Below are 26,147 nucleotides of genomic sequence, written 5' to 3'. Positions count from 1 at the left end.
GCACTGCTTTTGAATAATTTCTTTTGGATAGTCCCTACTATATGATTAAAAAAAAACCCTATAAAAAACTATTTGTCTTTTAAAGTTTCAATATTGCCTAAGAGATTTTTACAGTTTTGGTACCTTCGTAAAACATGGATAATAATTTTTTTTGTTTGATTCCAACACTTTTCCTCCCTGAAATCGAGCTTAAAGATCAGAGTTTCTCAATTTCTGGGCAAAAAGAACTTTGGAGTCGTAAAAAATGTTTTTGACTAATATCTATTCTGTACTATATGACTCCAAAAAAACCCTAATATAAACCATTTGTCTTTTAAAGTTTCAATACCGCCTAAGAAATTTTTACATTTTGGTACCTTCAAACATAGGTAATAGTACAGTAGCCTGATTTATACACCCGGTTGGAGGGAGGCACTGTGAGAGTAAAGTGTCTTGCCCAAGAACACAACACAATGACCCCGGCCAGGTCTCAAACCCAGACTGCTTAATCTGGAGATGAGCGCACTAATCATGAGGCCAACGCTCCTCCTGAATTATACCACTCACCAAATCTCACAGATATGGGGGAAGGTGCTTAAAGCAGTGGCAGATCTAGACCTTAAGCTAGGTAGGGGGTTTGTTTTGCTTGCCCTGCCGGCTTTTCTTCCTTCTGTGATTTCTTCTTTTTTACCCAAAATAGGGAAGGGGGGGTGTCGGCCTCCCCGGGCCCCTAGATCTGACACTGCTTAAAGTACACATTTTTACTCTCAGTTTGGAGAGATTTTTGGCAAAATTTTTGGAAAGGTTCAATTGGCATATCCCTATTTTGGGGGTTTGGGAAGGGACACAAAGTGGGCAAATTATCTCCCAGATATCAATGTTTTTAGGCTAGCCACTCTGGGATAGTAAGTTGGCTCAAGGGCTTAAACCTGCCACTGGTTGATCCAGAGTCATGCACGCTATCCATGAGGCTACAGTGCCTTCCACAATTCTTATTTTATAAACACCCCTATAATGCTCTCATCTTTCAATAAGTACCCATGCATGTAGCGTACCAAATTTATTTTCAGTTTTTGGTTGAGAGATTATAATTGTGAATTGATTTTCTTAGTTTAGGCTAGAGTTAATTTGATCCAGTTAAGCAGAGCTAACCAAGTTCACCAAGTTTGTAATTCTGACTCTGGAGAGATCAAGGGATTTTAAAATACCTGTTAAGACCCCCTGTCCCAAATGAATGACCATTTGTCCAAGAAGGTTTTAGTTTTCTTCAGCTTCCAATTGCAATATTGTGTGCATGCAATTAAAATGTTTATGTTACTGGTACAATAAGTTTTAAAATTATAACATTAAATTGGGTTTTCACAATGCAAACTGGGAATAAAAAGTGTGGAAAGTGGGAAGTTCAGATCCCCTAACTTCCTCTTTCCAGAACTTTTGTTGCTGACTGAACAATATAATTATATTTCCTGTTGATCTTGAACAAGGCATTCAGTCTACCAGCTGCTGTCCAGGATAGAAATATAAACTGGACTTGAGGTAGTCTTTGTTGAAGATGCTACCTGTGATGCAGGCTACATTGGAGAAAGTGATGGAAATTGAGCCTTCAGTCCAGACCAGTCACACCAAATGGATGCATCCATGCCTTTAACTGTTGTAGAAACCTCTCTACTGCAGTTAATATTTGTGCCCAGTGGACCATTCTGGGGGGGGGGGAGGAATTCATCTGAAATGGGGGGGGGGGTGAGTGAGGCAGGGAGAGAGAAAGGGAGGAAGGAAAGGTGTGACTACTATAAATCAACAGATATTACTGATCATGACTTGTGTTACATAGCTTTGTTGAGTCAGACTAAGAAGAGAGCATTCAAAATTCAGCTGGTAAAATGCCAGTGTTAAGGCTGGGATGGAGCATCATTCATCCAGATTAACAAAACACGATTTCGCTTATCTGGTTATGGCCTACCTCTAGGCCCCTCTTTGGGCAACTGGCCGAGGACCCAGAGGACCCTGGGTAGGAGATTGGTCTTGCGTGACTATGTACCGTACTAAGGAGAGCGTGACATGCTGTGGTAAGATATCTTCGAATATCTGTTCCGCACAAGAGTAGACTTTCTGTGCGTAGTGCCAAGTGAGAGAGAAATCGGCCATAAGATGCTGTTGATTTTGCTCGTAGCGATCTGTGGTATGTTCCGTGGGACTGCAGGTCAGTTATCCATTTGATGCCATTTCAAAAGCTTTCGCCCAGCTTTCGATATCGGCGGGGAGACCGGCGGCTTGGGACGCTGAGAATAGCGATGTCTTAATACAGATTAATAACATGCCTGCACTGGAAGGGCATTCCCAAATGGGAGCAACTTCAGAATACCCGGCCTCTTTATTTACATGTGCCGGTGTGCTTTGAAGAACGAGGTATATAACAATAGTTGCTATTCTTATTCAACAACCGCATGTTTACTTCTGAGCGGAACCACTTGAAAATATTGGGCAATCTACCTCGATTAATGAAAAGCTGGGGCAACAAGACTCTTAGCTTGCATGATAAACAAGCACACCGGCACATGGAAATAAAGTGGCCGAGTATTCTGAAGTTGCTCCACTTGAGATCAAAGGGTTTTACAAATACAGGTAGAGACGGTTACGCAATGGGATTTAGATAAAAATATCAATATCAAATTTCCGCCAAATTTCTGTCCGATATTTAAATAAACAGAGGTAATGTAGTGTAAAAAAGACCATGAACATTACGATAATGTATCAAGGACGCTCTCCGAAAAAAAGGATGGATAGCGCGAAATGTTTATTTTTTCCAATTTTTCCGTCGTCAATTAACCGCTATTTCTTTTGTTAATTCTGTGTTACTGTTTACGACAACTCTTTCTTGTATTAAAATCGCACGCTTGATTTCACACGATAAATCTGTTGAAATTGTTTCACCTTTCCTCAAAACGCATGATCAGTGATAGATGATGAAATTTAGTTCAATTCATTACATCCTTTGATGTCGATGTAACTCTTCAAGATGCTCGAAAATCACTGTCGTCAAATCTGTTGAATGTTTATTTTCCTGAGCACAATAAAATCTTTGTGTTCGTCATTTGCAACTTTCGACACGCGACAAAAGTCACTGAAACGCGGAAGCATTGATGGTCGTAAAGTTTCCGAGTTAGCATCCTACATACCTTTGTTGGGTACCTTCCTTCCCTCCCTCCCGGGGGTAGAGTAGAGTGTCCACAGCCTCTCTATTTTGCAACCCACTCGGAGGAAAAAGAGAGCGCGAAAGCACGTGGGGGTGGGGGCGGGGACTGTGAAGGTGCCGTACCAAAGCGAGCCAAGCGCCCACCCCCTACCCCTTCAGGTCTCCCGTTTTGCGCTGTCGTCCAGTTCAGTCGCGATTCTATCCGTGCGTTCAACGATCGAATAAAAGTACGAGAAAATAGAGTGCTGTAAACAGTTGGGAAAGTGGAGGGGGGGGGGGGTGTGCGGCTGGGGGCTTTTACTCGTCCAATATGTCTTTGTATCATTGTTATATTTGGTGCAATCTTTGTTGTAACTGTTTTCCAGGTTCTACCCAAGATGAGATCAACTACTTGGCGTCAAACATTGAGGTGCGCTACGATGTCCTCAGCAACCTTCTTCCGATTCCAAACGGATCCTTCCCTACTTTCTTGTCACAGATTACTCTCACTAACAAGGGAAGTCTCCCCATACGACACGGAAATTGGGCTGTGTACTTCTGTAACATCAGGCTTGTTGAATCGGAACACTTGAAACACAACCCCGCCGGGTACGTCATCCCGGGGAATTTCGGAATCAAATTCACCCACATCAACGGATGCCTTCACAAGTTCGAGACAACGAGTGATTTCAAAGAAATAGCTGCAGGCGATTCTTTTACGTTCAAGTTCAAGGCAGACCATTGGTCCGTTGCCCGGACGGATGTCATGCCTAGATGGTATCTCTCCGCCGTGGGAAGTACCCCACGGGTAATGAAAAACACAGATGACGAAGAGTTGAGTTTTGTTGGCAAATTTGATACCAAAGCAAAATGGAAACGTTCTGAAAACGACGTGTACGACCCATACACGCCAGCAAAACGATACAGCGCGGACTTCATTTCAGATTTAGAGATTGCGCCGAATGATGTCATCCCTACCCCGGTGGAAATGGACATTGATAAAAACAGTGGTGTAACTATTACGTCAGAGTGGACAGTGTATATTCAGGCAGGATTAGAAAACGAAGCTGCTCCACTGAAAGGTATGTTCTGGTATATTTGCGTCACACAATCATCTCGTCAGGGAAGGTGGATTGCGTGACCATCTTAAAGGTCACAGCTGGCACAGGCAAAGATGTGAGGAAACTTTGAGCGATTTCGCAAACAAGGAGCTTCATCAACACTACAGGGGAACTCCGTTAATACGGTCACTAACGAGGGTCAAATTTCATGATTGGTCTAAATTGAGTGAAGTATTAACGAACGTATCACGACTGCACTTCTAAACAACTGTTCTTAATTAAGTAAGTATGCGGAATGCGATATAATGTTTTAGAAAAGAAACTTGAATCAGTACATACGATATTAAGAATTACAACAATGAGCATAACTGGTTTGAGTGGCCGAATAAACGGAGTGTAATTATAAAGGATTATACAGATTGGGATTTTAGAATGTGGCCGTGGGCCGTATTATGGTTACCGTATACCTTCAGGGGTGTCTCGCGTCCAAGCGATGTAGCGCGTCCGGTTTAAGCGGTAGATACCTAAACCCCTATATCAAATTAAAGCTTATAGAGCTGGCTATCAAACTATACCAAGAATTTTGAAATGAAATGAATTGCCGATTTTTTTTCAGGACCACTAAATGCGAGCGCCCTAATCACCTTTTGGAAGCTACAAGTCAAAGCGAATTTTGTTTTTCGCCAATTTATTTTTTTTCCTCCGGTTTAAGGACAAAAAGCGCTAAAAAAGCGTGTCTGCGTTTTGCCATATTCAATTGCAGTAAAAAGTTACAGAACATTTTCGAAATAGGATTTAAAAAATGTGAAGTGATGGTACAAAAATCGCTCTAGGAGAAAAAAATATTTCGAAATAAACAATTCGCAGACATTTTTTTGTTTATTATATGTTAATCTAGCTACTGTCCAAATTTGAGGGCAATCGAAGAAATTCCCTTTGAGTTGTAACTCTTTAAAGTGTCTGCTTCAAGCGAAGAAATTTATTCGAGAAAACAGCGCTGAGAAAAATCTCTTGCTTCGTAAACAAACTCCGCCCACAAACGCCTTCAACGGGGTTCTCAGATCACTGAGCCAATCAGCATTTGAAAAGTTTTTTCTCGCGGTGAAATTTACGCGCGAATCTCCAAAACACACTTGTGTTTCGCAATGCACTCAAGGCGGAGAGATAATTTTTCTGTAGCTCGGTGTTTCTTGAAGCTGCAGTCTGGCAAAATGGGGAAGACGAAAAAGGATATGAACGTTAGAGTGGCTGGGCGAAGAAAACAAACAAAAGAAAGCGCGGCGGAGCAAATGTGCATGGATAATATTCCAATGGATCTCAATGAGTCCGACGATTAATCGGTATCGGTTTCAACAGAAGAGTCACTGTAAAAATCGCTGTTATCGCTGTCAATTTCCCAAATTTTTTACAGAACCTTTCTCTTCTCTTGACTCGATCTTTTTGCCCGCTTGATACGATAGCCATAGGTTCATCTGCGAGGCCAATTTTCGCTTCACTCCGAGATGTGTTTTCATTTGTTGTTCGCTGTTTTCGCTTTTTCGAACTGGTCCACGGACTTTTCCGTGGTCCATGTTAACTTATAACTTAATAGAATTACACCTAATACGAAAAATGCTTGGATTAACAATGCTGATCAACTGAGTAGAGGTGAGTAGCCAGGCAATTCGTGGTATCCATATAGGTGATATTCCCGCGAAAGTCGTCTCGATTGATTGCATACGCGTTATAGGGCTGTCAATCAAGAGGGAACTTTTACTTCCGGCCATAACGTAAAACCTCCATTTCTCCGCCAATATTAAGCTTTTTCAATTTTTTTTTTCAGAAATTAGAGATTACTCTTCGACCACCTTAACGGGGTTTTCTTGTAAGAAAATGTACGGGCGTTTCGCCAGGACAAAATAAAGTGTGACCGTATTAACGAGGTGACCGTAAAGCGGGATTCCACTGTATTTTCTTCAATTGTGTGAGTTAATTTACATCTTTGTAGCTTTTTCGCAGTGGCAGGTTGGTTCGTCATGCAACGAATCTCCAACTTAACAGAGAGTAACAATGCGTGACTATCTAGATAACTGCTGCGTGACATGGATTCTTAATATCCCAGTATCTTGTGTCACATTGATTACTGTCGTTTGTTTTGTTTTTGTGACAGACAAACTCAAGCTCAAAGTATCGTCGTCTTCACCCAAAGACACTAAAGCAATCAAACTCATTAAAGGTGACGTTGATGTGCCAGCAAAGGGAGGTCAGCAATTTGCCGGTACAGATGAATGGTACGGTCTGGTGGTTGACCCTTCCAAGGAGCTCATCACGATTACTGGGAAGGGCCCCGCAGGGGTATTCTATGGCGTACAGACCCTTCTGGCGTTGAGGAACTCTAAAGGGAGGGTCCCTAAAGTGTCAATTAAAGATGCACCGAGGTACTCTTACCGGGGAATGCACCTCGATGTTGCCCGGAACTTTAAAACGAAGGAGCACGTGTTTAAGTTATTAGACGCAATGGCGATGTACAAGCTCAACAAATTTCATTTCCACCTCACTGATGACGAAGGCTGGAGGCTTGAAATCCCCGGATTACCGGAACTTACTGAGGTAAAAAGTAAAATGGTTAATTCCTTGCCTCGTGACCTATCAGGGTTAACTTTGGTTCCCATAGGATGAAGCACCCGAGAGTTTTTGCTTCCTCGCATGAATGGAATGCCAGTCATCACCAGCTACCTCTCGGTTTTATGCCAAGGTTACCCTCCAAAAAAACTTCACCTGCATGTTACACTGATATGTTATACTGTGCAAAGTTTGTGCAAATTAGGTTACACGAATCATTACCAAGATTACCAGCACTCAGTGACGTTCATTTGTGTTTTTTAAGTGGTCCTATGACGGGACCTTTTGGTCAGTGTAAACGGAATCTAAAATTGTGACTTAGTATGTTCTTTCGCACTCGAAACGCACCTAGAGTACTGAGATGAAGATATTGCGTTTTAAAATCAAAATGTGTATTTACTCGTATAATTTTGTCCACAGTCTCGTCAGTTTCGTCAAATTTGCCATGTTTGACAAAATTTCCACAGTTTCTCAAATCTCGTCAAATCTGCCATTTTTTGCACTGGACGCATTTTTGGACATATTTGAATATGGTTACGTTTTCAATGATGTCAACATTTCCCTTCTTTTGGAGTCCTGCTCTTGTTTTGAACTTTTGCCGGACTTGTCGTTGTCCTAAAGTAAGAGCGTGAAACTCAGACAAGAGGAGAATTACCTCGTTAGAATTGACAGAAGTTAAACCCTAGCTCTCTTTTTAACACCTACCCTTACACGCTGTTAATCTGGATCTCAAATTGAAAATAAAAACTTCCTCAAATCTTAAAGAGAGTCAAGAGAATTTTCGCTCTTTTGAGAGGAAGACTGTGCCAGCTGTATGATCCAGAGTTCGTTTCATTCTGCTTTATATATTACGAAGGTTTAAAACATAATGTCCATTGTTTCTGTCGAAACTAACAAATAAATAAGAAATTTTTAACGCTTGTTGTTGTTGTTATCGTAGGTGGGAAGCAAACGTTGCTTTGACTTGCAACACAAGAGGTGTATTCTGTCACAACTCGGCTCAGGCCCCGAAGCGTCCACCTCGGGTTCAGGCCACTACTCGGTCCAGGACTACAAGATGATACTTGAATACGCCAAAGCGCGTCATATTCAGGTTATTCCTGAATTTGACATGCCAGGACACGGAAATGCCGCAATCAAAGCGATGCTGGCGCGATATGACAAATTATCAGCCCAGGGGGATAACGCTGGGGCTGAGAAATACCTCTTATCAGAAGCCAGTGATACGTCCCAGTATTTATCGGTGCAATATTATACGGATGACGCCATTAACCCTTGCATAGAGTCCACGTACACCTTTATTGAGCACCTGGTCGAGGCCATCGTGGGCATTCACAAAGACATACAACCGCTGACCGTTTACCATTTTGGCGGAGACGAGGTTGCGCACGGTGCTTGGACCAATTCTACCGCTTGCAAAGATCTCGCGCGGGAGCTGGGACTTAACACTTCAAATGGCAAAGTCGTGGATGAGTTGAAAGATTACTTTGTTCAACGCGTTTCCAACATCACGGCAAATCACAGCCTTGAATTGGCTGGATGGGAGGATGGCCTCATGAGTTTTCAAGATGTCCCGTATGACCGCAAGCTGCTGAGGAACCCGCGGGTGTATGGGTACGCGTGGAATAACATCTGGGAATGGGGGAGCGGAAAGCGAGCATACGAACTAGCCAATGCTGGATTCGAGGTAAGCGTTTATGAGAACTTTCGCGAGGAAAATTGGGGGCACAAGGCAACTAAATCCTGCGTCGTGATTGGCTGTCTGTGTTTCCATCGAGTTACAGAAACACGATTTTTAACCAATCAGCGTGCATATTTTCTTAGGACTGTTTTCTAATAAAATATGAAACATAAAGCAAGGTTACAACTTTTTTGTTAATTGAAAACTGACCACTGGTGCCTCGACATTTATTTCGTTTTGCCCTTTCCACTGAACTGACGACGGATGCCTGCATACCACGAAGTACAGAAGTGAAATGTGAATTTGACATTTGCAGTTGTGTGCGCGCTTATCACTTTCTTTCAAAAATCTCGAGCTTTTTTAATTCAAGAAACCGTAAATGCCCCCTTTTAGTTTTCTCAGGAATTTGATTATCCATTTGTTTGAAATGTTGTTTTAAAACCTCGGAGAAGGGAGGAAACATTGCAAAGAAAATTTAGTGGTGAACTATAATGGCTGATAGTGTGCAGGGGTTCAGCCAATCAGATTGCAGCATTTGCGTAAGTATACCAGTGCGATTCTACTAATCTAAAAAAAAATGACTTTAGACCCCGTCCACACGTATCTGGATATTTTTGAATCCGCAACTTTTTCTTTCCGGATTCAAAAATTTCCCCGTCCACACGTAGCGTATTCAAACCGAATTCGCCTGTCCTCACGCATCCGATGGTATCCGGATTCACTCTTGAGAAACTAGGCCTACACGTTGTGCCGCCATATTGGTTTATTGTTCGGTAAGAGGCTGGACACGATTTCGCTACGTCATCGGATTCGAAAATATCCGGATTCACCTTCCACACGTTATCGGATTCGTTGCGGATTTATTTTTTTCCACTCTAGAGAGCGGATTCAAAAATATCCGGACTCGCTGCCGAATTCGCTGCCGAATTCGCTGGATGCGTGTGGACCGAAGCCGTATCCGAAAAGAAAAAGTTGCAGATTCAAAAATATCCGGATACGTATGGACCGGGCCTAATAGCGCTTGGGATACAGGTACTGTTACAGGTGTACTTGGATATTTAAAGTCATGCCGCAATAGCTCCTCCCTCAGGGCTTTAGAAAAACTCTCAGAAACGACCCTTGAACAGCATGAACGGAAAACGACGTGGTTTCACTTCTGTGACTTCATTCTCGTCCTCAGAGACCGCGCTCCATTTGGTCAGCACCAAGAATCGCGACCTGTGACACTGACCAAAAGGAGCGCAGCCTCTGGGGACGACATACATACATACATACATTGTTTTATTTTTTTAATTTTTGTTTTCAAATTAAAATTACAATTATAACATGCCCACGGATAGCTGAGCTAATCTAGGCGGGTCATGTTTACACGAATTATTAATATACAACTAGGTACAACTAAATACAACTGAAGGCAACAAGAAAACTAAAGAGACTAAAATTGACAACAATGCCGAGACAACAATGACGAGAATACTGACTCCTGCTCAGAAACCTTTGCACATGCGTCGTGTTGACTGTGAAACCTGGATTGCGACTTCCGGTTGCCGTCCGTTAATCAAAAGCGTCTGGACGTTGGCTTGGTTGTTCGTAAGGGTGTCAATGCTAGCCCAGGATTAAAAGTTAACCGGACTATAGTTTTTCTGACATAAAAATGTTTTTCACTGCTTATGTTTTGTATAGCTTCAGATTATTCAAACTCAAAACTGAAGGATAAACACTGATATAAACAGAAAATTTCACCGAAAAGTTATAAAACTGAAAGCGAAATTCTCGCTAATCCCGTGCTTAACTTGTCTATTTACGTTTCACCGCAAAGCAACATTGTTCAATTTTGTAGGTGATTATGTCCCAGGCCACTCACTTGTATTTCGACCACCCGTACGAGCCTGACCCAGAGGAGCGTGGTTTCTACTGGGCCACAAGGTTTACTGATACTCGAAAAGTGTTTAGTTTCATGCCAGATGATTTGTTTGCCAATGTCGAAACCAAACGAAGCGGTGAACCGCTGACCAGGGAAGAACTGTGTTCGGATCCCGGAATGTGCGCTAACTTGACGAAGAAGGAGAATATTGTAGGTAAGAGACTGGGCTTGAATAATGATTGAAAAGTGCAGGCTAAATTTAGTGAGTGTCCCCAATTAGTGCATACCAGTGCGAAATATACCATTACCCTTAGCCAGACCAGACCGCAGACTGACTGCGAACCATTAGGCCCTCGATCCTCCAATTTGTGAACTTAGCGAGACTTCAGGTTGATCTCTGTTTCCTATGTTTCGTTAGGAATGCAAGGTCACCTATGGTCCGAAACAGTACGCACCGGTGACCAAATGAGCGCCATGATCTTTCCTCGCATGATAGCAATGGCTGAACGCGCATGGCATAGAGCATCATGGGAAGACATCACTAATAAGAAAGAGAGAGACCTCAAGAGGACGGACGACTGGGTGAAGTTTGCGAACACACTGGGCTACAGAGAACTGGGGCGACTGGACGAAATGGGCGTAGCGTATCACGTGGCACCACCTGGAGCGCGGTGAGATAATCCTATCTGGTGATAACTTTCTAACTTCTCTCTACGTTTTGGTAGACAAATTCAAGAAAGCGATAGGAGAAACAAGTTCTTAATCATTTCATGCAGGCGATACTTTTTGATTAAGACTAAATTACAACGAGAAGAACACTTTAGGAAACGCACAGAAACCCCCAACAGTGTAGTGAATTTTGATAGAGCAACTCAGTCGGGAGCCTGCTATTGCGTCTTGAACCAGAAACCCGACTCTAGCTTACAAGGGAGAAGACACAAGTTGATTATTTTTTACAAAATACGAACTTCTTTCCCATTGGACAGCAGGGTTGGCCAAGTAGTGAGAGCGCTCGCCTCCCACCAATGTGGTCTGGGTTCGATTCCGGCCCGGTGTCACATGTGGGTCGGTGTTTGTTGTTGGTTCTCGCCTTGCTCCGAGGGTTTTTCTCCATGTACCCCGGTTTTCTTCTATTCACAAAACCCAGCATCTGTAAATTCCAATTCTACCAGGAATGGGGATGCATGAAAACCAGCAAAGGCTGGTGTGGCTTCCTCTCTAAATATTGTAATTAATTAATTAATTAATTAATTTATTTATTTATTTATTTATTTATCCATTATTTAGTTGTTTAGGTTGATTGACGTTTGTGAAGCCTTTCCATGGTCAATCTCACCGATACATTTTCGTTTCTCTGCAGTATTGATAAAGGTGTGCTAAAGATCGCCAATGTGTTCCCAGGACTTAAGTTCCAGTATTCTACTGATCGTAAAACGTGGAAAAATGTTGAGGATGTGTCAGATTTGGAAGGGGAAATTATGCTGCGAACCAGGTCAGAAAATTCAATGTTGTTTTCATTTTAACTGTTGTTGTTGTTGTAGTCTCAGCTTCCGAATCCACGGGCATCCCAAACTCAATAATTAAAACAGACAAGCAAAGTACAAGCTCTTTATCTTATTGAAAGTAATAAGTTTGATTCCACATTTGAATTAATTTCTAACCCTAATTCTTTTCAGCGGCGGCGTCAGTTCCGCTTCTCCGTATGGAGAGTGGGGCCGGAAATTTTAAGTCTCCAAGAAACTTTGCCCCTGCCTCTACCCAAGAGCAGTAACCCATCGCCATTCGTTCTTTCTCCACTGCCTACGCCATGTTTCTCTTGGTCTTTCTCTCTTGCGTTTTCCTTCCGGTGCCCATGTTAGTGCAATTCGTGGCAGGGAACTGTTATCCATTCGCAGCACGTGGTCAATCCATGTTCACCTCCTAATCTTCCCCCGTTTTTCTGTCAAACTTGCAGGTCAGCGGATGGCCTTCGTCACAGCAGGCCCATCGACGTCGAAGCTCCATCTAAGCCACCCACTTCTAGCCTCTCTCCACATGTGATGTCACAGTTTATCAATCTTGTCGTCGCAGCCGCAGCTGTCTTGTTATTGTTATGGTAGATGTAGTGTCTACCTGGTGTCCAGGCCCGTTTCAGTAGAACTTATAGTGATGAAGGTTGCAAGAAAATGTAGCTATCATAAAGCTTATCAGCAAAAACACGGGCATGACCGGTAGTGTAGATCGATATACAGAAGTATGGGTAGATGTATAGTATAGGCAGGCACATCTTACCATCCAAAAAAAGACATTTGTTTACCCTCAGTAAGTGATTTAGCACATGGGCTAATTGGGCCGAAGATTCAATCTTAGAGAAAAATATGATTACAAACTATACATAGCATAACACGGTTAACCATTCCAACTGAAAGTAACAGTTGAGAACTATCAAATGTCACAATTGACAGTAAATTTTGTAGGACGGCCTTTTTCAAACGAAAATGTTTTTTGATCCTAAGAGGTGTGGTAGCTTTTGACACTTGAACACCCTTACCGACACTTAAAGGAGTTACGTCACGGTTTGCACATCTTGAAAAGTCTAGCCCAAATTTTTTCAAATTTGTCGTTTTAATCCCAGTTAATCTTCTCCATCCTTAAGGATCCATGTTCCTTTATGGTTTATTATTATCTCTTTGGTGTTTTTCCATCTTAGTTTATTACGATTTTCAGGTTTTCTTCAATTTAAGGGTAATTTTGCACGTGGCCAAAATATGTTATGTTATTCAAGAGTTGTAGTTACTTCCGTTGCCGGCCTGTGGCCTCTAGTTAAGTCCGAGGCGCCTTGTAGAAGGAGAGCCTATGAATCTATTCATATGACACTTTTCCCATCGTGTACAGTTGCAAGGAAAACACTTGTGTCGTGACAAAACAGAAGATTCCTCTTTTTAATTAAACAAGCGTTCTTTGATACTTTTTTACTTATATTTTATTAATAATAAGCATCAGAATAATATATAGGCCTCTGAATAGAGAGATAGATAGTGGAATGTATTCTAGTGTAGCTTATTTGACGCGATTAGTCTTTTAATATGACAATTGAGAAATAACCGTAAAATACACATCGCTGACGTAAGCTTTTCTTTTTTATTAAACACGTCGAAAGCAAATTTAACAATGACTGTCTAATTTCCCGCGCGCTGATTGGATTATTTTTATCATCAATAAGAGTACAGACGGATCAAATTTTAATTTATGCAAACTTTCAAGTTCAACTTTCTGCTGTCAAACTGTCAACTTTTTAACCAATGAGATTTTATGTACTTTTTTAAGTAGCCAATCAAAAAGCGAGAAAAGCTATTGACAATGTTCGCGTCATTATGAATAAAAATCACTTATCTTTGTTTACGGTTTACGGTGTCTTTTCCCCTCATTTATTTCCGGCATTTGACCATTTTGGGGTCTTGTTACTTTAAAAAAACAAATTGACCTTAGTTTTTTATGCGTCTGTCCTCTTATTGATGATAAATTACGTCATAACATTGTCAAAGTTTACTGCGGAACCAGTTTGACAATGTTTTCACGAAATTTATCATCTATAAGAGGACAGACGTTTAAAAAACTGACGTCAATTTGTTAAAGATAAGGTTTAGACGATAAGAACTATTGTTATTTGTGAAAATTATATGAAATAGATGGATTTATTATTTTTATTTTTTTTTATTTTCCGTGCCGGCATGGCTTTCCTTCAATCTCGCCCCCAGTGAAGGTTGTGTTTAAACGTGAACGTACAGAACGCTCTCCGTTAAACTGATATGTTTCATTGTCTTGTCTACGTTTGGTCTACAACCCAAGACAAAAGTAGCGGAGAAGACTGTGAAATTATCCCCGATTTCAGTGAGCTTTGAGCTCAACGTACTGCGTACACAACACGTACGAACTGTTTGCGTTGTGTCTTTCCACATAAGAACAACTTGAGTTGGGGTGTCTTCACTTCGGTTATTAATGTGAAAGCCTCACTTCACCCAGCCTCGGGTAAATAAGGCTGCTAGAAAGTCATCTTTAATAGGAGAAGGAAAGAAAACAAAATTGCTAACCTTTTTAGCATTTTTGCTTCAGGTTGTCGTTTGAACAGAAGGAAAATAATTATTGTGTTGCATGATAAACCTCTTAGTTATGTGGTTAGCTTTCTGCGAGTACGAATTTTCCCGTAATTACTTTCTTATCACGCGAAAAACTCGTTAGCTACTAACATGCTACTATGCATTTTTTAGTAACACCAAAGTCATTACTTTATTTTATTTCTTAACCATTCTCAAAATACTTAATATAAAGCACTGCATTTGAGCAACTTCCTTTGGATAGTCCGTATTATATGATTCCAAAACAACCTATAATAAACCATTTGTCTTTAAAGTTTCAATATCGCCTAAGGGATTTTTACAGTTTTGGTACCTTCGTAACGCATAGATAATAGTTTAATTTTTTTTTTCAATTCCGGCGCTTTCCCTCCCCGAAATCGAGCTTAAAAATCAGAGTTTCTCGATTTCTGGGGAAAACGAACTTTGGAATCGTAAAAAATGTTTTCGACTAATATCTATTCTCTATGGAAATACCAAAACCGTAAAAACCCTGTTGTCCATATAGGCACTTTAAGCTTTTCAGAGCCAGTAGGCTTCTTGTTTTTCTTTAAGTCAACAGTAGCCACATGTACAAATTATGGACCTATTCCCATAGTCACTTTGTCTTCTTTCCTCGTGATTTCAAGGGATTATTCATCATTGAGATTTTTGTCCCCGACAAGCCAGTATTCAGTTCATTGTAAGTATATTGTTTCTTGTGTGTCAAGACCGGATTAGCTTTTTAGTTTTTTACCTTTCCTTTGATATGAGAACATCTCCTTCTGGCCTTTCATTTTTAATCTCAGATTGTGAATCAGTTTCGTCAATTTGTGAAATTACTCGAGCTTTGTTTTCGTCTTGTTGCAATGGATTTGTTTGGTCATCTTTGGTCTTGCCATCATTCTCTAACTTTTCTTTGGAGGATGTGTCCTTCCGTTCAGAAATTTCGTGTTTGATCTCAGAATTTCCTTCCTTACGTTGAGTCTTTTCTTCCAAAATTTTGGATCTTTTCTCCTTAATCTCAGGGTTTTCTCTCTTTCCCTGAGATTTTGCTTCGCCTTTCGTGTGTTCAACCCCCTCCTTTTCTTTGTTCTGTTTCTCGCGTTTTCTCTCAGCGCCAGGAGCAGACACAATGTTTTCGTCATTTTTGTTTTTCACTGGGCTAGGTGTGGGTGATTCAATCTCAACTTCTCTGCTCACGCGTTGGCCATCAGCAGATCTCAAATCAAAATACAAAATCTCCTTAGTACCCTGCATAAGAATGTTGAAAACCACTTCCAAAGAGGACGGGGCGGGGGTAGGGAAGAATGGAAGGGGAGGGGGGCAAAGAAGGGTTTGGGGGCAGGAAAGTGGAGGGACAACACAGCTATTTCAGAAAGCTTCTGAAGGCTTTTCCACTCTGCTCGTGAAACCTAACGAAAAATGAAAGACGTTGATCTCCTTTACACACTGACCTAGTTCTCAGTTTTATCTTTCCTTCAACCTCCATGTTACTTGTTACGTCACTCCATGTTACTCCGTCGTCTGCAGAATACTCAACTTTAAGGCCAGGTAGTGCAGCCCTGGTTTCCACTTTCTTGTCCACAAACCTGCAAAAAATCGTTTATTTAAAAAGGTCTATTTGAGTTTGCTTTAGGATATTCTGACAACGTAATGAAAACGCCTTCTAGAGTTCTCTGAAAACCCTCCCGCGAAAATGATAAAATGAAGATCTTTCATGTTGCATGGCAACTGATGAGCCAAAACTACTCGCGTACTCTTTCTCGGATGTTTGCCAAGGAATAAAAAACATACGAAAATTTGGGATTTTGGAAATGTTTGAAACTGAACTCCATAAATCATCCATTTATATGTTGCTTTATTGACGAAAATCGAGCCGTGTTTTTGTTGCAACGTAAATGGCAAATGGTTCCAATCTAATCCGTTTGGTCAACTGATTTGGAAGAAATGATATCTACAATCGTGGACAAAAGTCCTTGGGACACTTATGTAATGTAACGGATTATCTGTGTGTTAGAACTCAAGTATGAAGAAAACGCTGCTATATCCTTTATAAATGGGTTGCTGTCCCCCCTCCCCACCCAACACAATGTTGAAAATCAGTTGAAATTGCACGTAGTAGTTTTCAACATTGTACGGGGGGTGGGGGGGGGGGGGCGAGGTTAGGCAGGTGAAGTTGTATTCGCGCCTGGCGTGTACGCAAAAGCGCCAAAAGTGAAAATTTGTCCCAAGACTTTTGTCCATGATCGTAGCTTAGCGAGTGAGCAGCAGAATATTTTTGTACTTTATTTTGTCATACATTTCAAGAAGTTCTGAGCCCCTAGTGTCAAAAGCGGACTTATACCCAGTCCAACTCAAACAATGAGAATGGCAGTTTTGCGGTTTATTTTTACCTCGCTCCTGGTGGTGTCACGTGATAAGTCACGCCCATCTTATCAAGCCGACCCAACTCCTTATAGCCCAGCGTGTTAGCAAAGTTCACCCAATCACCAGTCTTCTCGCGATCTTGCCCAAGCCTATCCTTGATGCCTTCCCATGGTGCTTTGTGCCAAGCGCGCTCTGCCAGGGCAAGAAGACGAGGAAAGATCATGCTGTACATGTGGTCAGCGGTTCTTATTGTTTCGCTCCACACCGCAGCCTCGACGCCTAAAAGATGAACACGCCAGGAAATAAGTGGTTTCTTAAATATAACTTACATGAACTGTCTGCACTCCATTTTTTTTGCAATTTGCCACCAGTTAATGCACAGTCGTTAACTAAAAAGTTCTTAGAATTTCAAGATTTTCCGGTTAAATAGGTTGCATTTGGTTAATTCAACAGTTTTCAGCGTCTCTGAAAATTTTCTGGGAAATTTTCCAACTATTCCAAAATTTCGTGAATTTTTGTTCGAATTGAAAGCTGCCCAGCTTTTCCCTGTTTTTCGCTTTTTTAACGGCTATTGGTCAGCCGCAAAAATGTTAAAGTTAACGTTACAATAAGAACTTCGCCTGTGAGTTTGCGGTCAATCTTCTACTCGTAGTACTCCTGACTTGATACACTACCAAATTCTCAGAAGAAATACTCGAAAACATATGCGTCAATCAGTGTTGAGAATTCATTGTTAGATTATTCTTACCCAATACATTTTGTCGTCCGTCCACGCACTTCTTCAAACCCGAGCAGTTTCGTATCTTGTCAATGTCTTCGTAGAGCTCTTCGGGCGCAAAGTTGAATATTTTACGCGTGTCAGTATAAGCTGTGGCCCAGTACTTCCCGCGCTCTTCTCCGACAGGCTCATAAGGGTGGTCAAGATAGATGTAGTCTGGGCTCGACAGCACAACCTGTGATTAACACGTGATGAGACATGTGTTGGTCACATGTACAGACAGTGTTTTAACGTATTCTTTCTCGAATCATACGTACCTTTTCTCCGGTATTCATTCATTAAATAGCTTCTCAGAAAGAATACTGAGGCATTTTCTGGATTAAACACTCCCGGGGCTTATTTTAAAGTCCGTCTGGTGAATTAGACTATTATTTGACTTCTGTGGTTTATTTGAACCCCCAGGGTTATTAGTAGAAAGCTTATTACACCTCGAGGGCTTTTTTACAACTAAAACTTGGTTACCCGACGTCAGTGAGGGACCTGGCGTTTAATAGAGAAAATACATTACTTCCAAGAAATGAGGAACTGGGTTCAATTGATACTTCTGTAAAAACCCTGACTAGATTTTGCTATCAAAGGGAAAAAGTCTGAATTGAGATTATTAAAAATCCCCCCCCCCCCCTCGCCAAAAAAAAAAAATCAAGGAAGCCAAACATTGCCCATGAACTAATAGCTTGAAATCAGCAATCATCGGAAATTGCGCCAGCATATTTCCGTCCGTTTTCGGGAAGTCTTCGGAAGTCGTCAAAAACTTCCTTCTATGACGTCAGCTGCTTGGATAACAAAGAAAATAATACAAAGTAATCAATAAATTTACACATTATTTTCTATTTATAAATTAGAACAGTTTCCAACCTTATATCCGTGGTTCGCCATGAGGGACACCTCGTGATTATTTTTCACCGCCCCAGTCCTGCTCCAGGCAAACGAATACACTTCCTTATTTGGGAAAAACTTTCTTGAAGCGATAGACCGTGTTTTTGGCTCGAATAAAAAATCTCCCCAGCCTGCCACCCCGATGTTCATTCTTGCTGTGAGATTCGATAAACGCCGCAAGAAGTATTCTTTCAGTTTGTTGTGCGTATTAACGTTATTATACGGAAAGTTTAATGTCTGGGCTAGCTGTTCACAGGCCGGCGACTTTTTCCATGCTCCCCCCGGAACTTCATCTCCGCCGAAGTGATAGACGGTAAGCGGTTGAATATCGTGGTGCAGGTTCACTAAAGTTGCTAGGATGTACTTCATTAATGTGTAGGTTGAGTTCAAGCAACAATTGGAAGTTTCGTCGGTGAAAATTTGCACAGATAGATACCGCGATTCATCCTTGAAATCGTTAAGAAGAAATTGTTTAGCATCTTTCTCGTTTCCTTGTTGCATCAGTCTGTCGTGACGGGCTATCATGCTTTTTATAGCTGCGTGACTGTGCCCCGGAAAGTCGAACTCTGGAATCACTTGAATGTGACGCTGTGTTGCATGACGAAGTATTTCCCGGTAGTCTTCAGTAGAGTAGTGCCCAGTACCCGAGGTGCTGGTATCGGGGCCTGAGCCGAGTTGAGACATGATACAAGTTTTTTCTTGTAAGTCGTGGCATCGTCTGGACCCAACCTTGAGTTAAGAAGAGAACTTAAGTAAAAGTTATTCCCTTCCTTGTGGCGCGGTGGCCTCATGGCTAGTGCGCTCGCCTCGATCCGGCCGGATCGAACGGTCTGGATTCGAGTCCTGGCCGGGGAAATTGTGTTGTGTTCTTAGGCAAGATTCTTTACTCTCCACCCAGGTGTGATAAATGGGTACCGGTAAAATTAATGCTGGGGGTAACCCTGCGATGGACTAGCATCCCATCCAGGGGAGAGTAGAAATACTCCTAGTCGCTTCATGCTACAGAAATCGGGATAAGCTCCGGCCTGATGGGCCACTTGGCTCGTATACAGACTTTATCTTTACCTATTCTCTCGAGCTCACTTGCCAATATGCGAATCTTTGAGCTGTTATCATGCCTTACACGAATTGTTAAAAAACGTTACAATAGGCGAAATTCCTTGCTCTTTGAGCGTACCATTGAAGAAGAAGTAGGCTTTAGAGACTAAGCTCGTAACTTTTAGTGGAAAAACAGCTATGAGTCCATGCATTATTCGTTAAATTTGATTTTTCAAACTCGCGCTCAAAAATTTAAAGTATTTGATAAACTACGCTTGAATTCAATAAGGTCCTTCATTCAGGACCTTCATTCACGACCTTATTTAGGACCTTCGTTCAAGACCTTCGCTCAGAGCCTTTTTTGGGCCTCTCCTTCAGGAATTTCATTAGGAACCTTCATTTAGGACCTCTATTTACGGTCATTCGGAGCTTTGATTCAAGACCTTTACTTTTGAGCAGGTCATTCATTTTCATAAAGTGGCTAATATAATTCGTTGTGTGTGGTTAACCAAACACAAAGTAATAGATTCTCTTAAACAGCAAGAATTAAAAATATTTTAAGACTTCTTTTGCTTACCGAGGTTAGCTCCTCAAGTCCTGGTATTTCCAATCTCCATCCTTCGTTATCCGAGAGATGAAAATGAAATTTGTTCATCTTGTACACAGCCATGACATCCAAAAGTTTCATAACTTCACCCTTGGGCTGAAAATTACGAACAACGTCAAGCATCAAGCCTCGATACGAGTAACGAGGAGAGTCTTTGATTGACACCTGTGGAACCAAGCCTTTGTCGTCCATGAGAGCAAGGAGAGTCTGAACACCATAGAACACTCCAGCCTTCCCAGTTCCCGTGATTTTGATCAATTCCTCGGAGACATTCACCTCAAGTTGATATGATTCATTAGAAGACGGATTTGACAACTGTTGTGTATCTTCCGGCATTTCCAGTAGTACCTTACCTAATGCAAGCTTGATTACTTTTCTGTTCGTTGAATCAGATAGAGATTTCTGCACTTCTAGTTTACCTGAAGAGTACGAGATTTATAGATCACCTTTGATTTTTCAATGCACTGACTGCGAGGATAAACTGAGATATTTGAAAAAGTAACAACCTCTTGGTGCATCGCATTAGAACACTGCCAAACACTGCAGAATGTTTTCCGTAAATTCACCTATTCCAAAGGTTGGCGGGAATGTGGCTGTATTGTTTGGCAGTATTACGCAGCTGTCCAAGAGGTTAAAATAACCTTTGCTCTTGCAACCACCCGACGCTTAAAGCAACAGCTTTTGAAACGTGCATCGTCGATAACTTTAATCTCTCACAACCTGATGACAAACCAAGCATTTTCGTCGTTTTGTACCGATAGAACAGCAATACTGTAGACATCCTTAAGCCTCGCTTTAATATTTCCAGACAAGGTTTTTCGCATGAATGTCAGGCTTGGGATGTAAAAGTAGTGCTATTCAAATATCGGCGTCATTTATGCAGTGTCTATGAAGCAGGTCGTGGGAAAAGGTCTTGAGGGCGGAGACAACGAGAGGAAGGGGGAACACATAGCTTCCCTGACTCTTTCTTTGCCAAAACCGAATTTACTATACGATAGTTTTTGTAGTGCTATCGTTAGTAGGGAGTTTAATTAGCCACGACGGTAACCCGAGGAGAACTTCAATTAAAAAATCGATTTATATTTTACCTACGAATCTCGCGATACTCTTAAGTCATTTACTCTGTTTACCACTCTCAAAACTATCACAAAACTAAATCTGGAACACAGCAATAAATTTAACGTTGTTGATTTGCAGAGGACGGTAAAGAAATGTACCAAGAATTATAACGCACGTGCACAGACACTGTAGCGCTCATTAAATCTTTTGTTTAGCGACGTTCCCGTTGCCGTCGTGGCTTTCTTAAACTCCCTAATTCCTGCGAGATGAACTTGCAAGAGATGATGCTTATACGTGCTATGATTTTATCAAGAAAGCAGCAGACAAGCCTACCTGCTAGGAAGCTTGTTTCCTCTTCCAATCCTGCTTCTCCCAACACAACCCATTGGCTATCAATGGATAATTTCATGGACTCATTCAATCCGACAATTTCCAAAGGAGTCGGCACCACCAAAAGAGGCGCCTTCTTTAGATCGGTCACGTCATTATTTCCAAATCTATCCCAGGCCTTCTCTCTCTTTGAAAGGACCACAAAGTCTAGGCTCTCATCAGCGGTGTTGGAAATGATTCTTGGTTCAAGGCCATCTGCAGTGATGTACCACCTTGGCACCAGGTCACTCTTGGCTAGCGTTGCACCGACATGGATCACGAATTTTAGTGCGTTTCCCGGGAGGATGGCCTTGAAGTCTCTTGTTGGCTCTAACCTATAAGTGCATCCATTAAAGTGCGTGAGTTTGATCGATTTTTGGTTTGGCAGGACGTACCCTTCCGGTTTGTGCACGAGGTGGTTAAGCTCTATTCCGGTCGTGACGCAAAAGTGGATAGACCACAGTTTTCCTTCAATTGGCGAGATTCCCTTATTTCTCAAACTAACTTCTGCTGTTCTGATATCCTCCAACACTTCGAAGCGGACTTGCATGTTTTCAGCTATGTTGTTTAAATCCTCTTGAGTGAAAAGCTTTGCTGTTGTGGGCAAAATCTTGTCTACTTGTTCCTCTGTATTATTTTTCACCAGTGTTAGAGAATGATTTTGAATGGAATGTGAAAAACTATTTCTGTTTGTGTCTAAGGGTAGTTTTGATGGTTTTACCTTCAGCATATCATGACTACTTGTTCTAAGATTAGAACGACTTTTTGCTACAGCGTTGCTATTTGGGGAGTTCGCTGGTTGAACGGAACTTTTTGCTAAAATAGACTTATTTAAGATTTTCTTTGTTGTTTCAGGTAGCCTTTCCCTGTCTCCAGTTTGTCGATGAAAGCTCGACGAGGTCGAAAGTTTTAGAGGTAACACACTGTTTTGTTCATTCTGAGATGCATTTTGTGCAACATTATTTGGAACAATTGATTCATCTTCCTCTATGGAGATTCTTGATTCTGAGAGCTCCAAATCGTCACGGTTGTTAGTAGAAGTACTTTTCTCTAAAGGAGGTTGAAGTCCATCTTGATCTGAAAATTCTTGGAAAGCATTCAATCCATGATTCTCTTTGATGTTTTCTGCTAAATGATTTGCGAAATTAAACTCTTTACTCTCTCTATCTTTAACATTGAATCCAGGAGATTTGCCATCTGCAAAGAACAAGAATTCGAGTGTGAACATTGCATAAATAAAGAAATGATGAGCGCACTTACGAGTACATCTGCAAAGTCTAAGGCAGCGTCCACACTGCGTCGGAGAAATTTGAAAACGCACTAAGCTTTATTTTATTTCTACGGTTAGGCCTACCGTCCACACTGATCCGTCACGAAGACAGAGCTTTTCAAAAACGCTCTTCAAACCAGAGAAATTTACAAATGTCGGCTTTTTGTTTGTGTGTGAACGGAAAAGATTTTAAATCGAAAACGAAGCTTTTCCTCAAACACAAATACAAAGTGACCGGTGATTACTGCGTTTTTAGATTTCTTCGGCGTAGTGTGGACGAAAAACATTTGATGCGTTTTCAGAGTGAAACCTCTTTTTTTTTTAATTCCTCGAGCGTAGTGTGGACGAGGCGTAATGCAGTCACAGGAGCGAGTTTAAGAGAATTCGCGAACCAGATCAGCGGCACGTTCACACCGCAGTACATTCTAAAATTCTTCCAAACGCACTCAAGTTTCTGCGTGCACTTGTACCGGTAAAAAGAAATTCCATAACTTGTCGTATTTGAAGTCATGTACATGCATCTTTTTTTTGTGTGTTTCTCGTTAGGAAACCGTGAATTATTGGATGCGGTTTTTGTGATATCCAGAATAATCAAGGTCGAGGTAGGGGTTATCAGCTGAAGCCGAAGGCTGACGCTGGTAACCGTTGATGAGACCTTTATTATTCTGAATATCACAAAAACCGAACCTAATAATTGTTTTATTATACATTGAAAGAGACAAAATGGAAGTCATGTTTCTGCTTCTTCACTGACGGCAAGCAACACAAAGCGTGCGAACTTGACATGATTACCCTTAGAAATCATGCACCGCGGTCATACAGGACATGATTACCCGTGACCTTGAGTGTCCTCGACATGATTATTGTATAGTCTGCAGCTAGATGATGTCACGGGCGCTGATTTCGAAAATTCACTGTACGCTTTCGGCCAATCAGAAAAGAGATAGTGAGTTCAGTGTATGATAATAATAGTAATTGGACGGAGGAGAGATCAATTAGGGAGTAATCGCGCGAGTAATTTCAAAATCGGACGAGCGTGCGACGCGATCGAGGCCGATTTGTTTGAAATTACGAGCACGATTTCTCATTGAATTGCACGACACGAGGTCCAGTTACTAATTAATCATATCAGTAACAGTATCGTACGTTAAAGTATCGAGATTAAAAAGGTTGTTTTAGAACTCCCTTTGAGCGAAAAAGTCAGTAGCGCTTTCCATAAGTTTAGAACACCATAGGAAACATCGAAAAGAAAGCCATCTGAGCGCAAGTAATTGACGTGCGAATGGAACAGGTGTCCAATTACAAAAACTAAACTGAACCGATTGCGTGACAAATAGGCGCGCGGAGAACCAATCAAGATCGAGAATTTTGTTTATATAGAAACGATTACACGAGAAACGAACATATTTTTCAGTCTCTTCTGTTCATTGTTATAACAGGATAAAAAATTAAGTTACCGCGAGAAAAATCAACGACAGCAAACGAAACAAAGCACCTCATTTTAGTGATATATAGCAACTGCAGCGATAATTTGGCAGCCCCAAGTTCAAGTGAAATGCAATCGAGGAAATGCCTGGCTATTATTATTTCCAACGGCAACAACGTCGACTTTGAAAATATGCAGGTTAATTAAAGTTTCTCGTTTTGGCTACTGTACTACGCTCTACTTCTTAAGCATAAAAAAAAACCTTGCTATGGAAATTTTTCTTGAACGACTGATTGAACAGCTTTTAGAATTTATGAATCACTGGTTCGTAGGCAACAATTTTGAGAAAATGAGAAACAGATTCGCTTGGGCAAATTCGCCATTTTGCATATTAATTGTTTCACTCACAGAATTGCAAATTTATTCACTGTCGAAACTCAAGCTGTTCTACTGAAACTCGATATTGATTATCTGATTTTTGCAAGCCGCAACGCATAGTAATCGAGTCAGAATTGAATCGAAAATTTATGAACGAGAAACTAACTTTTGGTAAAGCGTTATCATGACCATGCAGTACTTTTTTGAGTTTGTTGATTATGTTGTTATTGGGCAATAAGACGATCGCTGCAGAGACCTGAGCAAACTCGTGAAGATAAACCTAAGTTCAACTTCACGCAGGACGATGGAAACAGAAATTTAGTCGTCGTGGTTAATTTTCTCTACAAAATAAGGCCTGTATTTATAGTACATTGTCCTTTGAAGGGTGAAAATGTGACGACATTTGGAAGAATCGTGCTGAGTCACTGCGTGAACGAGCTGTTGTAGCTTTAAATTTTAGTTGACTTTTCTCCAGTTTCGTGACCGCCGGGTTCAGGTGCTCTAATACACCGGTAATCATCACCAGCGGCCATTGAAGGAGGCCCAGAAGTAATTTCAACTTTGAAATAATTCAAACGCTTACCTCGTCTTTTGTACTTACCTAGCTCATCTTTGTCGTGCAGCATAATAGAATTCAAAACAATAAAAACAACAATGTTTAAAGCCAAGATTAAAACTAGCAGAGTTTTAAAGTGGAGCAGATAAACACATCTCCATATGCCACGCATGTTGTTGACGGACTGTACACGAGTGATGGTTACTTTTCAAACTCCATGTTACTGTCTGTCATCCGCTCAAAACTTATTACAAGAAACAAACTGGTTTTGCTACGTGTACGCGAGGCTAGTCTCACCTTACAGTTTATTCAAAACAAGCCGGTATACGGCATGTCATTTAACGAGCCGCGGGTACATGGCAATTTCGTTCCCAGAGCCCACGCGTTTTTAATCAGCGCTGGCCTCCCGACCTGCGGACGAGATTGGGTATGTGAAGGGGTTGGCATTGCTTTGTAGCCCTAAATTAAATTGTACGAAATGTGATTCAAAGCAACAAGATCTATCGTATTTCTTGCATTTTTGGTCAAAATCTAGGAAAAACATTTGGGAGCTCAAAAATACTCTGCGTTATACATCTTGTTTACACGCTGCATTATTAAATAATTTGAAAACTCAAAATTCTAGTTGTTCTTCCCTCGTATATTTTTCAATTTTCCGATCTCTGGTACGGGCAAACTTGGCCTCGTTTCCCAAAATTTCAAAATCTTTAGCACACTAAGGCGTATTTAAAGGGTTCTATTCTCTCGGGACTAGTGCCAGTCCTTTTAAAATAATTTATTAATAGAGCAAAATAATAAGTAATGGCAAAGTTTGTTTTAGTCCCTAGTGATCGGACTAATGTGTCAGCGGTTTCTGTAGCACGAGGAAACAATAGGAGAATAGCTTATTCTCGTCCCCATAGCCCTTTTTACATCTCTTAGCTGGCAGGGCCTTGGCACGAGAAACGAAGGGTTCTGTGGACATAGGGTTT

General features: G+C 41.3%; 2 protein-coding genes across 3 annotated transcripts; one reads left to right on the top strand and one right to left on the bottom strand.

Annotated features, from left to right (window-relative positions):
* The first annotated feature begins 1,727 nt into the window (after nucleotides 1-1,727).
* On the top strand, nucleotides 1,728-14,376 carry LOC145494054 (beta-hexosaminidase-like). 2 transcript variants are annotated; one of them, XM_081473521.1, is made up of 8 exons: nucleotides 1,728-2,179; nucleotides 3,538-4,233; nucleotides 6,362-6,801; nucleotides 7,754-8,500; nucleotides 10,335-10,572; nucleotides 10,777-11,029; nucleotides 11,719-11,850; nucleotides 12,313-14,376. In XM_081473521.1, the coding sequence occupies exons 1-8, from the start codon at nucleotides 2,128-2,130 to the stop codon at nucleotides 12,455-12,457; spliced, it is 2,703 nt and encodes a 900-aa protein (XP_081329647.1). In that variant the 5' UTR covers nucleotides 1,728-2,127; the 3' UTR covers nucleotides 12,458-14,376. The 2 variants fall into 2 exon arrangements, with proteins under 2 accessions (XP_081329647.1, XP_081329646.1); XM_081473520.1 differs by lacking the exon at nucleotides 1,728-2,179 and having other exon boundaries at nucleotides 3,450-4,233.
* A 2,030-nt stretch (nucleotides 14,377-16,406) lies between these two features.
* LOC145494051 (beta-hexosaminidase-like) lies at nucleotides 16,407-25,914 on the bottom strand. Its single transcript, XM_081473518.1, has 6 exons — nucleotides 25,222-25,914; nucleotides 21,511-22,743; nucleotides 20,089-20,537; nucleotides 18,453-19,202; nucleotides 17,568-17,772; nucleotides 16,407-17,098 (listed from the first exon to the last, which is right to left on the bottom strand). The coding sequence occupies exons 1-6, from the start codon at nucleotides 25,346-25,348 to the stop codon at nucleotides 16,842-16,844; spliced, it is 3,021 nt and encodes a 1,006-aa protein (XP_081329644.1). The 5' UTR covers nucleotides 25,349-25,914; the 3' UTR covers nucleotides 16,407-16,841.
* Nucleotides 25,915-26,147: the final 233 nt, after the last annotated feature.

This window comes from Orbicella franksi, chromosome 8 (assembly GCF_964199315.1).
Source record: "Orbicella franksi chromosome 8, jaOrbFran1.1, whole genome shotgun sequence".
Classification (NCBI taxonomy): Eukaryota; Metazoa; Cnidaria; class Anthozoa; order Scleractinia; family Merulinidae; genus Orbicella; species Orbicella franksi.
The sequence above is the reverse complement of the archived record's forward strand: the minus strand, read 5'-3'. Positions and strand labels throughout refer to the sequence as shown.